Source organism: Mesocricetus auratus, unplaced genomic scaffold (assembly GCF_017639785.1).
Source record: "Mesocricetus auratus isolate SY011 unplaced genomic scaffold, BCM_Maur_2.0 contig_3153_pilon_subseq_2302092:2322193_obj, whole genome shotgun sequence".
NCBI classification, from domain to species: Eukaryota; Metazoa; Chordata; class Mammalia; order Rodentia; family Cricetidae; genus Mesocricetus; species Mesocricetus auratus.
Window position 1 is genome coordinate 1 of NW_024429414.1, and position 13,410 is coordinate 13,410.

Sequence of the window (13,410 nt, forward strand, 5' to 3'; positions counted from 1 at the left end):
AAGGGGTTCCAGACCTTCAGTTTCTCTAAGTCTGGTCTTGGCAATCTCACTGGGGTCTCCAGAAATGTGAGGTATATGCCAGAGAAGACTACTTGGACATGGGTTCAAACCCATAAAAAGTCTTTATTAGCTGGCCAGCAATGACCCTGGGTGTTTGGAATCCCAGTGTCACATGAGATTTTCTCAAAGTGGACATTTAAGAACAAAAATCACATTCTGGGTTGACACACCTTATTAGCAAGAATTGTTAGCCAGAAGCACAATTACAGAAGCCAAAAAGCAAGGTTTGTACACCTAGGGACTTTCCCAGAGTCCGGGACTTTGATAGGTTATGTCTTTATTCTCATTTTAGCAGGTGTTGCTACCTATTTGGATTCAAAGCCTGAATGGTTCTTCCGTCATGACATCAGTTGTGCTAAGGTCTGGTGGTCTGTTGCACTGATACTAAATTGACGGAAGCAAGCTACTGGCTTCATTGTTTTCCTGGGTGTCTTTTCAGTACAGTCGTAAGTGTAATAATCTATGATTTGGGGCTTTGTTGTTTTCAAACAATATCCTAATAGTGTTTTGAATGAGATAGCTCAAAAGCTCACGTGCATGAATACTTGGTCCCCAGTTGGTAGAACTGCTTAGGAAGGATTAGCAGGTGTGGCTTGGTAGAGGAAGTGTGTCTTGGGAGTGGTTTTGAGGATTCAAAGACTCTAGCCACTTCCAGTTAACTCTCTCTGTCTTCTACTTCTAGACCAAGATGGGAATGCTCAGCTGTTCCTTCCTCAAGTTCTTGTTCTAACCCTCTGGAACTGTAAGCCCTAAATTAAACACTCAGGTTCATAAGTTGCCTTGGTCCCCTATATTATTACAGCAACAGAAAAGTAGGTAAGACAGTTCAAAATGGCAGCACCTGGTACCCGGGCTGTGTGACTTTGTGTCATATTTCCAATTAGGTTCCCAGTGCTTCCTAAGTATGAAGCCATCAAGGTACTTTATGAGCTTGGCTGAAAAACTATTTCTTGTTTTTCTCGATGATGCTTGATTATCCTTATAGTTTTAACATTCCAGTAATAGAAAAAAAAACAACAAAAATCAAGTCTTTTGAGTTTGCACATTCTTTGTCAGGAAGCATGATAAATTCTAGACACATCCATTGTGATGATTTCCAAGATTAGACTGATTTCTGAATCCTCAGTTGTCTCGAAGACTGGAATGTTCCCCCTTTGTCAGTAACAGATGAGACCTGATGCTGCCCTTCACTAAGTCAGGTGATTGTGAAAGGCAGGGAGAGGAAACCCCACTTGCCAGACCTCACTTAGCTTTGCTTCATCTGAGCAAAGAAAGGCATTGTGACTAAATGAATAGCCTTCATAGTTAGCATGGTGGTTAATGTTGTCAACTTGACAGCACCCGAAATTGCCTAGGAGACATGCCCCTAGGAACACCCATGGAGGATTATTAGTTTATTAGAACTATTATATAAAGCATTACTAGGTTAGGTTAACCTCTGGTCATGCCTGTGAGGGACTGTTTTGATTTAGTTGAGGTGGGGAGATCCATCCATTATGGGTGACTGGCATACTGTACTGGATACGATGGGGGAAGTGACCTGAGTATTAGCATCATCTGCTCCCTGACTGCAGTCACAGTTCAACCAGCTCTCAAACTCCTGCTGTCTTGACTTTCCTTGATGGAGTTCCTTGCAGCTATAAAACAAAGTGCACCTTTCTTCCTTAGATGTTGCTTGTGTAAGAGTATTTAATCCCAGCAACAGAGAAGCAAGAAAGACAAATAGTTTTTTCTTAAGCTGGATGGGTAGTGTGTATTAAAACCCGTCATAACCTCAATCAGGAACTGTAACTTATTATCTAGGAAAACTGGGAATGTAGGGGAAGAGAAAACACTGGGCTCAGAGAGCTTCTCCTTTCCTGGATGGTTTATGGGAGCACTGAGACTCAGAAGCAGAAAGTTGTGAACTGCAAGGGACCTGAAAGGACACAAACCCAGCCCCATGGTGGGATCCCTGAGGAGTCACATGGTGGATATCTCGAGTCACAGTGGGATCCCATGAGCTCCACCTCCTCAGCACTGGGCAGTTATTTCCTCTCTCCTTGCTGTCTGAATCCAGTTCCATCTTGCCTGCCTCTTCCCGACATGTGTGATGGTAGCAAGACTTTGATCTCTCATGCTTCTACGCTCTTCCCTTTGTATTGATGCCCACACTGCTTGTTAAAAAGACACCTTGCAGTGATGCATTCACTCCTGAGACTATCCTATAGCCAAATTGTGACTTTGAATAACTCAACCTTAAGCACTTGGATTCTGCTGTGCCTAGCATTAACTTTGTTCACATTTGAAGGTCACGCTTCTCTGGGCCTGCACATACAGAGTCTTTGTGTCTCCCTTCAAGTGAAAAACCAAAACACAAAACACACAGAAAAAAACAAAACATAAACTACCTTTCCTGTAATAAAGTGGGACCCACATTAGGGGAGCCCAGGGCCAGGCAGTTTTGAAATTCATCATCCTTAGCTGGGAGCTAGGGTCCAGTATAGAGACTGGTACAGAGAGCTGCCCCAGGCCAGACACAACTATCTTCATGTTCTCTGGTGCCCCTGCCTGCCACAGTCACAGTTCACTCTCCTGTGTGACCCTCACCACCAGACTGCCCTCATTCCAGAGCCTCCAGTTACTAGCAGGCAGAGCCTCCCAGAACTCCAACCCCTCCAGCTGACCCGCCCATTACCTCACGGTGAGAAACCTACCACTCTTTCAGCCTCTTCTCCTGCAAGCTTTGGTCTTAAGTCCCACACTTCTTCCAAATGGAGCTACTAAGCCTGGACAGGCTGCCCTCGTTTGTGCCTGCATTCTTCTACATTTCTGTCCTTCAGACCCAAAACTTGGCCTTGGTGCCTCTCCTCTTGTTTTCTCAGTCCAGTTCTAGAATCTTTTCAAAAATACTTTCATGTAGAAGGAATACTTATTGTTGTCTGTTACACAGAGAAACCCTGTCTCCAAAAACCAAAAAAAAAAAAAAAAAAAGAAGAAGAAGAAAAAGAAAATGAATACTTATTGTCTCAAATTTTGGAAAACACAGGAAATTATCAGTGGACAAGAGCAACTATGGTTCATGCTTTCTTTGATTCATTTTTGCAAGATATTTTTGTGTATATATTTATTGGTCATCATAAAGTAGTTTGTAGCCTGTTTTTATCATTTAGTGTTACATGATAAATTTTCTCCTTAGTTTATGTTAGTTGACAAAAAACCTTTTAAAATAGTTATATGCTTAGTGAATATATTATATGTAAATCAAGGTATATTTGAAGTTTTGTTTGTTTAGACCTTATTCTTGTAGTTTCTTTCCTTTTCTCTTTCTTCTACTTAAAGTAAGGCTACAATTTTTAAAAATATAGTTCTGGCAGTATCTCTATTTCTCCTTTTGGAGCAAAATTCAAGAGTGGAAATACTGGTACCCCAGGTCTTCTCAGACTTCTGTCACTTGCTAAGGCTGCTACCAGGAAAGGTATGTAGAAACTCACTCACCAGAGGTTTGTGAATATTTACACTGCAATAACCTTCTGAATTTTGCAAGTCACAGTGTTTTCTGTTTAGTCCTCCATCATTTAATTCACATTTGTGCATTTCTTTGGTGAGGCTGAATGATTTTCTACATTTCTGGACTCTATGCGTTCCCTCTTCTGAGGACTGCCTTTGAGTGTCCTTTTCAGTTTTCAGTTGAGGTTGACTTGTCTACCCATCTCCAGTATTTTAATGAAACATCTGCTCCCTGGGAAGTTCTTTGGACAGGTCCACATTTGGCCCTCCATGCACTGCATGGAAACATTTACTACCCAGAGTTGCCAGTGGTGTTACAACCTTTACATACAGTCTTGTCTCCCTCCAGTGGGCAATGAGCAACTAGCAACTAGTACCTGACCGTTCCCTAGGCACAAAACCTGTGTCGAAGATTTACTGTTGCACCGATGATTTACTGAATTAATGATAAATTAGGGAGGGTCCCTGTGCAGTACCTGGACATGGATTTCATCAGAGCAGTTTGTCAGCATTTCATGAAAGGCAACAGGAGCAATAAGCTCTTGGATGAGCTTGGGAAATTTTTCTTAAGGTAATGTAAGTGCCATAGGACTTAGAAAAGTTCACACTTGCAGGGCTAGAAATTGAAATATTGCTGACAATTGTTTGCTCATAAAAAATCAGATGTTTGTCTTTTATCTCAAGAAACAATTTCCTCCACAAAATATTATAAAATTAAATTTGTTTATTCATCTGGAGTGTTATTAAATTATCTGGACAATTGCCCTAGCATACCTTCTAAAAGTAGGACACAAAAAAGATGTACTTCCTCAGGAAAAGGAAAAATAAGGCCTCATTAATATTTAACATAGAAATGAAAGCCAAACCAAAACCAACTGTGTTTCTCATTGAGTTATACCCTCAAATTATACTTCCTATATCCCTAATTTGGCCTTTTCACAGTTTTGTCATAAAATATGTATACATATAATGTGTCAAATACACACACACACACACACACACACACACACACACACACACACACACACTACCATCTCTGAGAGCTCAGAAAAACCAGAGGAGAGAAAAGTGGGTTTTCTATTAAAACAGAAGTGAGCTCTTCTTGTCTTTGGAAGGCACTTCAGCTGGAGGCCTTGAGACCATCTCAAAATCTGAGTGGTTAGGGTGCACAGGGACTAGAGAAGTCTCTCGTGTTCCCATCTGTTGATTTCAATAGTGAAAGCTCTTGCTGTGAGGAGGAACTAGAACTTTCTGTCCCCCTGCAAGGGCCTCCCCTTTCTCTTTTGGGCACAGTGTTGCTGAGCTGTGAAAACGCAGGTGTAATTAAAGTCTCCAAGTGTCGTCCTGAGCCACACTCTGATTCTGCAAGCACTCCTCACAGGGAATTTCATAGTGAAGGAAACTGCAATGGGCAGGTGTGAAGGCCAGTGCCATCACCCTCCACAGAGGCTAAGTCCTGGGTGGGCCTCTTCCTGTGCTAAATGCCCTGTGAGTTCACACAGCTGAAATCGTAAATAATACAGCTGTGTGGTAAGTCACACTCCAGTGTTTTTCCAAGAAACAAACCCCTTTCTCCAAAGAATTCATCAATGTAATAAGTGAGGCTCCATGAATTGATAGTTTTAGAATCAATACCCACATTACTGATTCCCACTGACATTGCTGCCTCCATCTGCAAGAGCCCAGACTTCCAAACACCACAATTTTCTTTGTTCCATTTTGAGTTGTGGGTCCTAGATACAACATGCCTCATGTATACCACACGGGAGTTGTACATCTTCACCCGAGGCCAGTGAGCTCCCTGAGATGGTCTCCCCAGATGCCTGACCTCGACTGGTTTCCCAATTCACTTCTCTGAACAATATCTATAAATTTTATTCTTAGCCCATTTGACAAAAACAAACAAACCCCCAAACAAACAACAAAAAAACTGGAGCAATTATGCTACAAAATAAGTTAGGTTTTACTAAAACACGACAAAACATATTGTGAGCAATTGCTAGGCTTGTTTAAGAATACCCACCATAAAATTTATAAACAGACAATGGTATTTCTACCATATTTAAGTAAAAATCCACAGTTCTCAAGACTGCTCTAAAAATTTAGGGCCACCAGGTATAAATGTTGGGACAATTAATATCATTGCTATAATGCTTTTTTGTTTTGTTTTGTTTTTACGATACAGGGTTTCTCTGTATTGTTTTGGAGGCTGTGGGTCCAGCCCAGCCTTGAACTCACAGAGACCCGCCTGCCTCTGCCTCCCGAGTGCTGGGATTAACGTCGTGCGCCACCACCGCCCAGCTGCTATAATGCTTTTAACAGTGTTTACAACATGCACATTTTAGTTACTGTCAATAGTATGATATTTTAAACTGGACCAAAATGATTTATGGATACAGATTGACAACCTATTGTTAAATCAGATACATGCTTTAGTTATGGGAGATATTTTAAAATCTACTTTTGATATTTTCAAGTGTGTCTGTGTGCGGTTTTATGCACATGAGTTGCAGGTGCCCATGGAGGACTGTGTCATCTACTCCCCTAGAGCTGGAGTTACAGACAGCTGTGGACCACCTGAATGGGCGCTGAGACTCAAACCCAGGTTCCTGGAAGAGCAGTGCATGCTCTTAAGTGCCAAGCCATCTCTTCACTCCCAGAGGACGTAATCTTTAAAGATTGTATTGTAGGGATTTTCTAATCGTGGTTCTTTGAGTGTGTGGTACATTTTCAGCTTACCAGAGCACTCAGGTCTCACAAAGTGGATTCCGTTTTAGATTGGTAGGAATGGCTGTGCCAGTTTCTGAAAACCAGAGGTCTTATGAAGATCTTGTGAAATAACATCCGGAATACTGGCGTCCTGAAAATGATGAAAATCCAGGGGTCCACGATTGAAATCACAGACAGAAACCGCAAGGCCTGGAGATCTCCCGAGTCTCCTTCAGTTGTGGTAACACGTTTGAAGGCTCCATAGTAAGCACGATACTGTGGGGAAAATACAAAGAAAACCCAAAACATTACACAGGTGAGGACTTAGAAGGCAGATGGAGGGAATGAATTCCACTGCTTAGCCTGGAGTTCTCACTCTGTGGCTGGTGGATGTGGATGAGGATCTGTGAAAGTGGGGAAACTGAGTTACAGCTGGGAGACCCATCTGACTCGCTCCCTGAAGGCTGCTCCCCATCCTGGTCTCAGGTTTCCAGGACGCTGCCAGATAATGAAGACAGCACCAGGCTTCACACAGAGACACTTTAACTAGTGTCCTTACATGCACACTTTATTCAGCTGCCTACTTTCTGTCCACTCTTACTATTAGAAGTAACTGCCACACCTAGGGACACACCAACAGATGGAGCTTTGAATGGAAGTAAAAAGACAGGAACTATGAGGATAAAAACACACAAAGTGACTTGATGAAAGAAATAGTTACCACATGTAAATTCTTCCTTTAAATTGTTCATGAAAATTGGTTTTTTTTGAGACAGGGTTTCTCTGTGTAACATCTTTGGCTGTCTTGGAACTCTTTGTAGACCAGTCTGGCCTAGAACTCACAGAGATCCACTTGCCTCTGCCTCCCAAATGCTGGTATTAAACTTGTGTATCACCAATACCTGGCTGTAAATTGTTCCTTTTATTAAGATAGATTCTATATAAGATGCTGGGAGGGGCTACCCCAAAATAGATGCCTATTCACCTGTGTCCAGCTGCCTCCTATGCCCTGATCTCACCAGGGGTTCCTGTAGTTTCCTCAGAGCTCTGCCAAGTGCCTCAAGTCATGACTCCCTGTCATTCAGGTCACACTGCTGCCTAGATCAGCACAACCTCAGAACACCATAGTGAGGCTGGATACCTTTTCTTTTGGCATCACCCTTCCCATGCCTACTGCGTTTCTAAATCCATTAGGAAACAAACTGACCCTAATGGAACAGAAACTACATAAATCCATTATTGGTAGGGGAAACTGTGCCTAAGAGTACTCGAGGCCACCTAGAAGCATCTCTCCGAGAAGATGCACATTCCTAGAATCAGTCTCCTTATGTTGACTCCCTTCTCTACAACATTGCAGTAGTCTTGGCTATTTCAGTCCAGTGCATTTGGAAGATGTTTACACAGGTTCCTCTGTTATTGATAAATGGACACCCTTTCTCCTCATCCTTGCTTCTTAATGCCAACAGCAGTAATAATGGCTGATGTCCACATAGAACCTTCAACTCCCAGGCATTATTCTAAGACTTTTTGAAATTTTCATTTTCTCTTTAGAAAAGTCTTCTGAGTAAAGACAGTCATTATCTCTATTTTACAAGACTGGAAATGGATTAAATAGCCAAACAGTTCTTAAAACTGACTTCAAATATTACCCCTTTTAGGAACCTCTTTGAGACATGGGCTAAAGGTCTAAGGTTCCAGGTTGGAATCCCCTCTTCAGATGTGTGGCTTCAGGGAAGATGTTGCTTTCTTATTTTTACAAAAACGGTCACTGTGTCAGCTTTCCAGGATTCTTGCAAAGATAGAATGAGACAGTGTGAAGAAATCTGCAGGAACAGGCTCTGGTATATAATAAATGCTGGATAATTAGCTTGCAAATTATTTTTTTAACTAGGAGTTGCCCATTTCCTCTGCTACACTGTTCTTTAGCCTTAGTTATTACCCTTCCCTTACATCTTATTCCAGCACTGGGATGTTCTCATTTGGTATCTCACTGAGTTACAGAGTGTGTTGGATGAGGGAGGTACCAGATATGTTTCATTGATGTGTTTTATATTTGTTAATTTTCTCCTCAGAGAAGAGGTGAAATGTAATTCCAACCAATGCAAAAATGTTTGGTAATGGAATGGTATGTGTATAATTAAAACAAAACATTTTATCCTTTGTAATTAAAATATATTTTATTATTTTGTGTGTTTATGGTTGTGACACCATAGCACACATGTGAAAAATCAGAGGATAACTTGTGGGGGTTGGTTATCTCCTTCCATCATGTGTTTTCTGGGAATAGAACTGAGACCAGCAGGCTTGGCAGCAAATACCTTTACCTGCTGGGCCATCTTGCACACCAAGCTATTTTCTTTCTATGCAGTACTTATCTATGGCAATTCTACTATGTTATCTTTAATTTTACTTAGTTTTTTCTTCAAAGCTGGGGATTGAACACAGGACTTCATACAAGTCCTCGGCCAATACTCTGTCATTGAGATAAACCTCTAGTCTATTTATCTGCATATTCAAGCCATTGCAGCTGTTATTACAAGTAAATTATTCTACAACTGGGAATTTTCAGTTGGCTCAATTTACATTAAGAACATCCACATAGAGTTTGGAGAGAAGGCTCAGTAGCTAAGAGTATTTATTGCTCTTTCAGAGAGCCCAAGTCTGGTTCCAGCACCTATGTGGGATAGCCTACAATTGCCAGTAACTCCAGTGCCCTCTTCTGGCTTCTGCAGGCATCACAGGCACAGCCCCTAACCATATATACATAATTAAAACATAAAAATATTTTCAAATATAAAAAGAGCATTCATTTGAAAGAGTGCCCTCAGATGAGGTTAGGAGTCATTGAGAAGATGCTTCTGTTGCCAGCTTGGTGGCTTTTTACATTTGTGCTGGGATTCAAACTCAGGCCCTCACGTTACTGGCAATACCATACAACTACATTTTATAAGCTTCTTAAGTTTACTGCATGTGATTGATACAGATTCAGACACTATTCATTTAAATACAGGTTGTATGGGTCCTTTGTAATTCTTAAGAGTATTAAGAAGTCCCTAGACCATAAAAAGTTTGAGAACTGCTTCTAGGATAGCACACCGTCTCCTGAGGCGATCATACTTGCTGATTAATTTGCAATAACAATAAATGAGACCCACAATTAATAACAATACTGATAGCAGTTAGTGAAGCTAGGCATTGGGTTCTGTGACATGTGCATGAACACACACACACACACACAAACAAACACACACATGTATTCCAAATTGTTTGGGACTAGATAGGTTTTTGTTTTCCCTCAGAATGTGTAATATGTGCACCCATCAAGACACTGGTGTAGAATGCAGCCCTCCACAGGCACCTCTGTCCTGAGATGCATGTCTTACACACCTGTGGTCTGACACAGGCACCCTGTCTGGACTCCAGCCTTTCACTTGAAATCATGTGTGGGAATTTTCCACTTATGGCAGGACATTCATGCTCAAAACATTTTAGCCTGTGAAGCATTTGGGATTCTGCTCAAGAATGCTCACTGTGGGCTGGGGGAATGGCTCAGCGGGTAAAACCCCTGCTGTGAAAGCTTGGGGATCAAAGTTTGAATCTCTAGAGTCCATAAAGCTCATATCAAGGCACATCTGCGATCCCACTACTCACATAATGTCCTGGTTGGGTTTTGTCAACATGACAGAAGTTAGGGTCATCTGAGAAGAGGAACCTCAACTGAGAAAATGCCTCAGGGCTGTAGGCTCGCCCGCCCGTGGGGGCATTTGTTAACTAGTGGTTGACAGGGGAGGGCTCACCCCATTGTGTGTGGTGCCACCTGTGGGCAGGTGTATAAGAGAGCTGACTGAGAAGCCATGGAGGGAAAGCCCAGTAAGCAGTGTCCTCCATGGTGTCTGGTTCAGTTTGTGTCTCCAGGTTCCTGCTGGCATCCTGCCCTGGCTTTTCCACTAGTCTCTGATGTGGACCTGCAAGCTGAAATCAGCTCTTTCCTCCCCGAGTTGCTTTTGGCCATGGTGTTTATCGCAGCAACAGAAACACAGCAAGATAGGAGGCTGCTGGCCAGCGGGTCTGGCACATACCAGCAAACAAAGAGTCACGTGTCAATCAAAGTGTCAGGTGAGGATCAATGTCTGAGGCTGCTTCCTCGTGTGCATCACGAAAAGCACATGCCTGTGCTCATATAGGTGTGTGCACACACATGACACACAGAGAGATGAAATCTCAGTGTTGTGATTTTTAGCCTTTGTCAATCCTACACAGCTCCAGATGAGGTCAGACAGCAAATAATCCACTACCACAGTCATTGAGTGCTAAACTTGACCCAGAACGACAATCATGGAGAGATCCCTTCGTCCTTCTAGGAAATGATGGCTCCTGTGAGGAATGCTGTCTGGCTTGCACTTATCCAGGACTTTATAAATTGTTTTATCAAATTGGTTTCAAGTATCTTGGTTCCTTTAATTCTAACACGTCCATAAGATAACATGGCTCTCCTTAGAGATGTGTCCAAGGGCTGTGTTTGTTCCATTGTTCACAGTTTCCTGATTTAATCACATTAAAGCATCCAGAAGCTGCTTCAGATTTCCATGGACCTAGCCACGGCTTGCTGTCATCAGAGCACAGGTAAGCTCCAACGGATCTGGAGCTTTTTGGTTAAGGGCTGTAAAGTAAATGCTTCAGGTTTTCTAGTCCAAGGGAACAAATAATGAATGTTCAGCAGACACTAATATAACCAGAAAACACACATACCCCCACAACTATTATTTATTATTTTATGTCTATGGGTGTTTTGTCTGCATATATGTCCGTGTACCACACGTGTGCCTAGGACTTCTGGAGCCAGAAGAGGGGTCCCCAGATGGTCATGAGCTGTTATGTGAACTAAGAAATTAGAGACGCAATAACAATAACTGGGTGCAACTTTTAAGTACAGTTCTAATAGGAAGAATTTGATTCTTTGTTTGTTTGTTTGTTTTTACGAGACAGGCTTTCTCTGTATTGTTTTGGAGGGTATTGGTCCAGCCAGGCCTCCAACTCACAGAGATCCGCCTGCCTCTGCCTCCCAAGTGCTGGGATAAAAGGCGTGCACCACCACTGCCAGGCGGAATTTGATTCTTTTTAAAAAATTGAATAGTGCTTAGTTTAATTGGGGCTCTAAACTGATGACAAATATTCATTTCAGTTTGGGAACTGCCAACTTAGGTTGTTTAAATGCTACACCTGGAGCAGCTCCTTCATTCAGCCTCTGCCATCTTCTTGTTGTAATTTGGAACCCAAGTTAATGAGATTCTTTGCCATCTCATTGGCCAAGATTGAAACTAAACCCTCAGGACAGATGAGGGCACAACCTGCCACCTGTAACCCCTCCCCCTCTGCTTTCACCATGCCCCCCTCAAGGGCAGCGCAGCTGCAGGCACAAACCTAGAGTTTTCAGAACTAAATCTGTGTTTATTGCTCATTTCTGTAAGCCACTCTGGATGAACTAACCCCTTTCCCTATGCCAAAATCCAGAGAGGAGCTCCCAGACAAGTCCGTTTCCAACACCTCTGAATTAAAAGGCAGATCTAACAAAATAAAATACATCGCTGGTGCGGGGGTCGGGGAGTAGAGGAGTAAGGTCTTGGCACACAGATGACTAGAGAACTCACAGACCTGAGCAGAGAGGATGGGGCATCTGGCAGTCGGAGAATGTTGTACTGAGTCTCTCTAACCTTTTGTCCAATATTCCCTCTTCTCCCTCTACAAATGAGGTCATACCTTAGGGCTGGGAAGGAATTTGCTCTCCTGGAGTGTTGAGCACAGAATCAATCCCCCACCCCTACCCCGTCCCCAGCCAGAATGGGAGAGCAGCATCCCTCCCTCTCCCAACTTCCCACTGGGCCTAGCCCGAGGCGCTCAGTTTTCCAACTTTGGGGCCCAGCAACTCACAATAAAAGGCAGGGAACACACAGTGAAGAGCACTGTCATCAGAGCCAGCAGCAGGAGGTGGTCCAGCTCCTCCAGGGGATGCAGGGACTCTTGCCTGTGACCTGAGCCTGTCTGGGAGTGGTCCCTGAGGCAGCAGCGAGGGTGGCGCCTCAGGCGCCTGTGCATGGTATAGAGGTTGTGCATGGCACCCAGGTTGCAGAGCACGGTAGCCAGGACCAGCAGCGCCATGAGGCTGGAGTAGAGCACGGAGAAGCCGAGAACCGACAGCGAGCGCTTCTCATGGACCATCTGGATGAAGCACCAGGTGCCTGGGCAGTACTGCACGAACTTCCCAAAGCCAGCGAAGGGGAGTGCACAGAAAGCCAAGCAGAAGGCTCCCACAATAGGAGCCACCAGCACTCCCCTGCGCAGGGTAATGTGCCTTTGGTAGAAGAAGGGATGTCCCAGAGACAGCCAGCACTCCAGCGCCATAGCCAGCAGCTGTAACGTCGAGGCTAGTCCAAAGAAGGACATAATGAAGGCGAAGGCTTGACATAACTTACTGCTCCCGGCAGGCAACAGTTCCTGTAGGCTCCGGTTTTGCGCATAGGCAGCCAGAACCACCGGGCTGATTAGACACTTGCCCAGCAAGTCTGTGACCGTCAAGCCGCACACTAGCACGTAGAAGACCGAGGGTAGAGGGCGCTGTGGCCGCGGCCGGCAGGACCCCAGGCCAGATCGTGCCAGCAGCACCAGCGCCAGCAGGTTGCCCAGCAGTCCTGCACTGAAGAGCAAGCCGCCCATTGTCGCCGAGGAGCCCTTTTCCACCCAGCGAGATGCCTGGCAGCGGTAGAAGGACAAGGAGGCATTCATGGTTCTTGCTGCGTCCAGCTGGAGGGGAGGCCAGGTGTGGAGCACCCCAGGGCCCCTCGGGGCAATGCTCTGCTGGGGCACAGGGAAGTTACAACAAAGAAAGATCAGCAGGCGGCTGGGTATTGTTCACAGTCAGTCCTCCTATCTGAGATTCCGGGTCACACCCCTGGAGGAGGGCGGGACACTGCTATAAGTATCGCAGCGGGGGGGGGCGGGGGGGGGCGGCTCTGCTGAGAGCTCTTCCTGATGCACAGGGTCCCAGGAGAGACAGATCCTAACCCAGAGTCAGAAGGAGAGGAGAAAGTATCCAGGATCTGAACACCCCAGGCTGGCCCTTCAGAGCAGGCAACAGAACTGCAGACAGAAAGGGAA

The 13,410-nt window shown here is 44.2% G+C and overlaps 1 protein-coding gene across 2 annotated transcripts; it reads right to left on the reverse strand.

The window, feature by feature from the left end:
- Nucleotides 1-103: 103 nt before the first annotated feature.
- Nucleotides 104-13,038, reverse strand: LOC121137978 (prostaglandin D2 receptor-like). Of its 2 annotated transcripts, XM_040740836.1 has the most exons (3): nt 12,187-13,038; nt 6,289-6,534; nt 104-2,999 (listed from the first exon to the last, which is right to left on the reverse strand). In XM_040740836.1, exons 1-2 carry the CDS (start codon nt 13,036-13,038, stop codon nt 6,304-6,306), a joined length of 1,083 nt encoding a protein of 360 aa, XP_040596770.1. In that variant the 3' UTR covers nt 104-2,999; nt 6,289-6,303. The 2 variants fall into 2 exon arrangements, with proteins under 2 accessions (XP_040596770.1, XP_040596769.1); XM_040740835.1 differs by lacking the exon at nt 104-2,999 and having other exon boundaries at nt 5,407-6,534.
- Nucleotides 13,039-13,410: the final 372 nt, after the last annotated feature.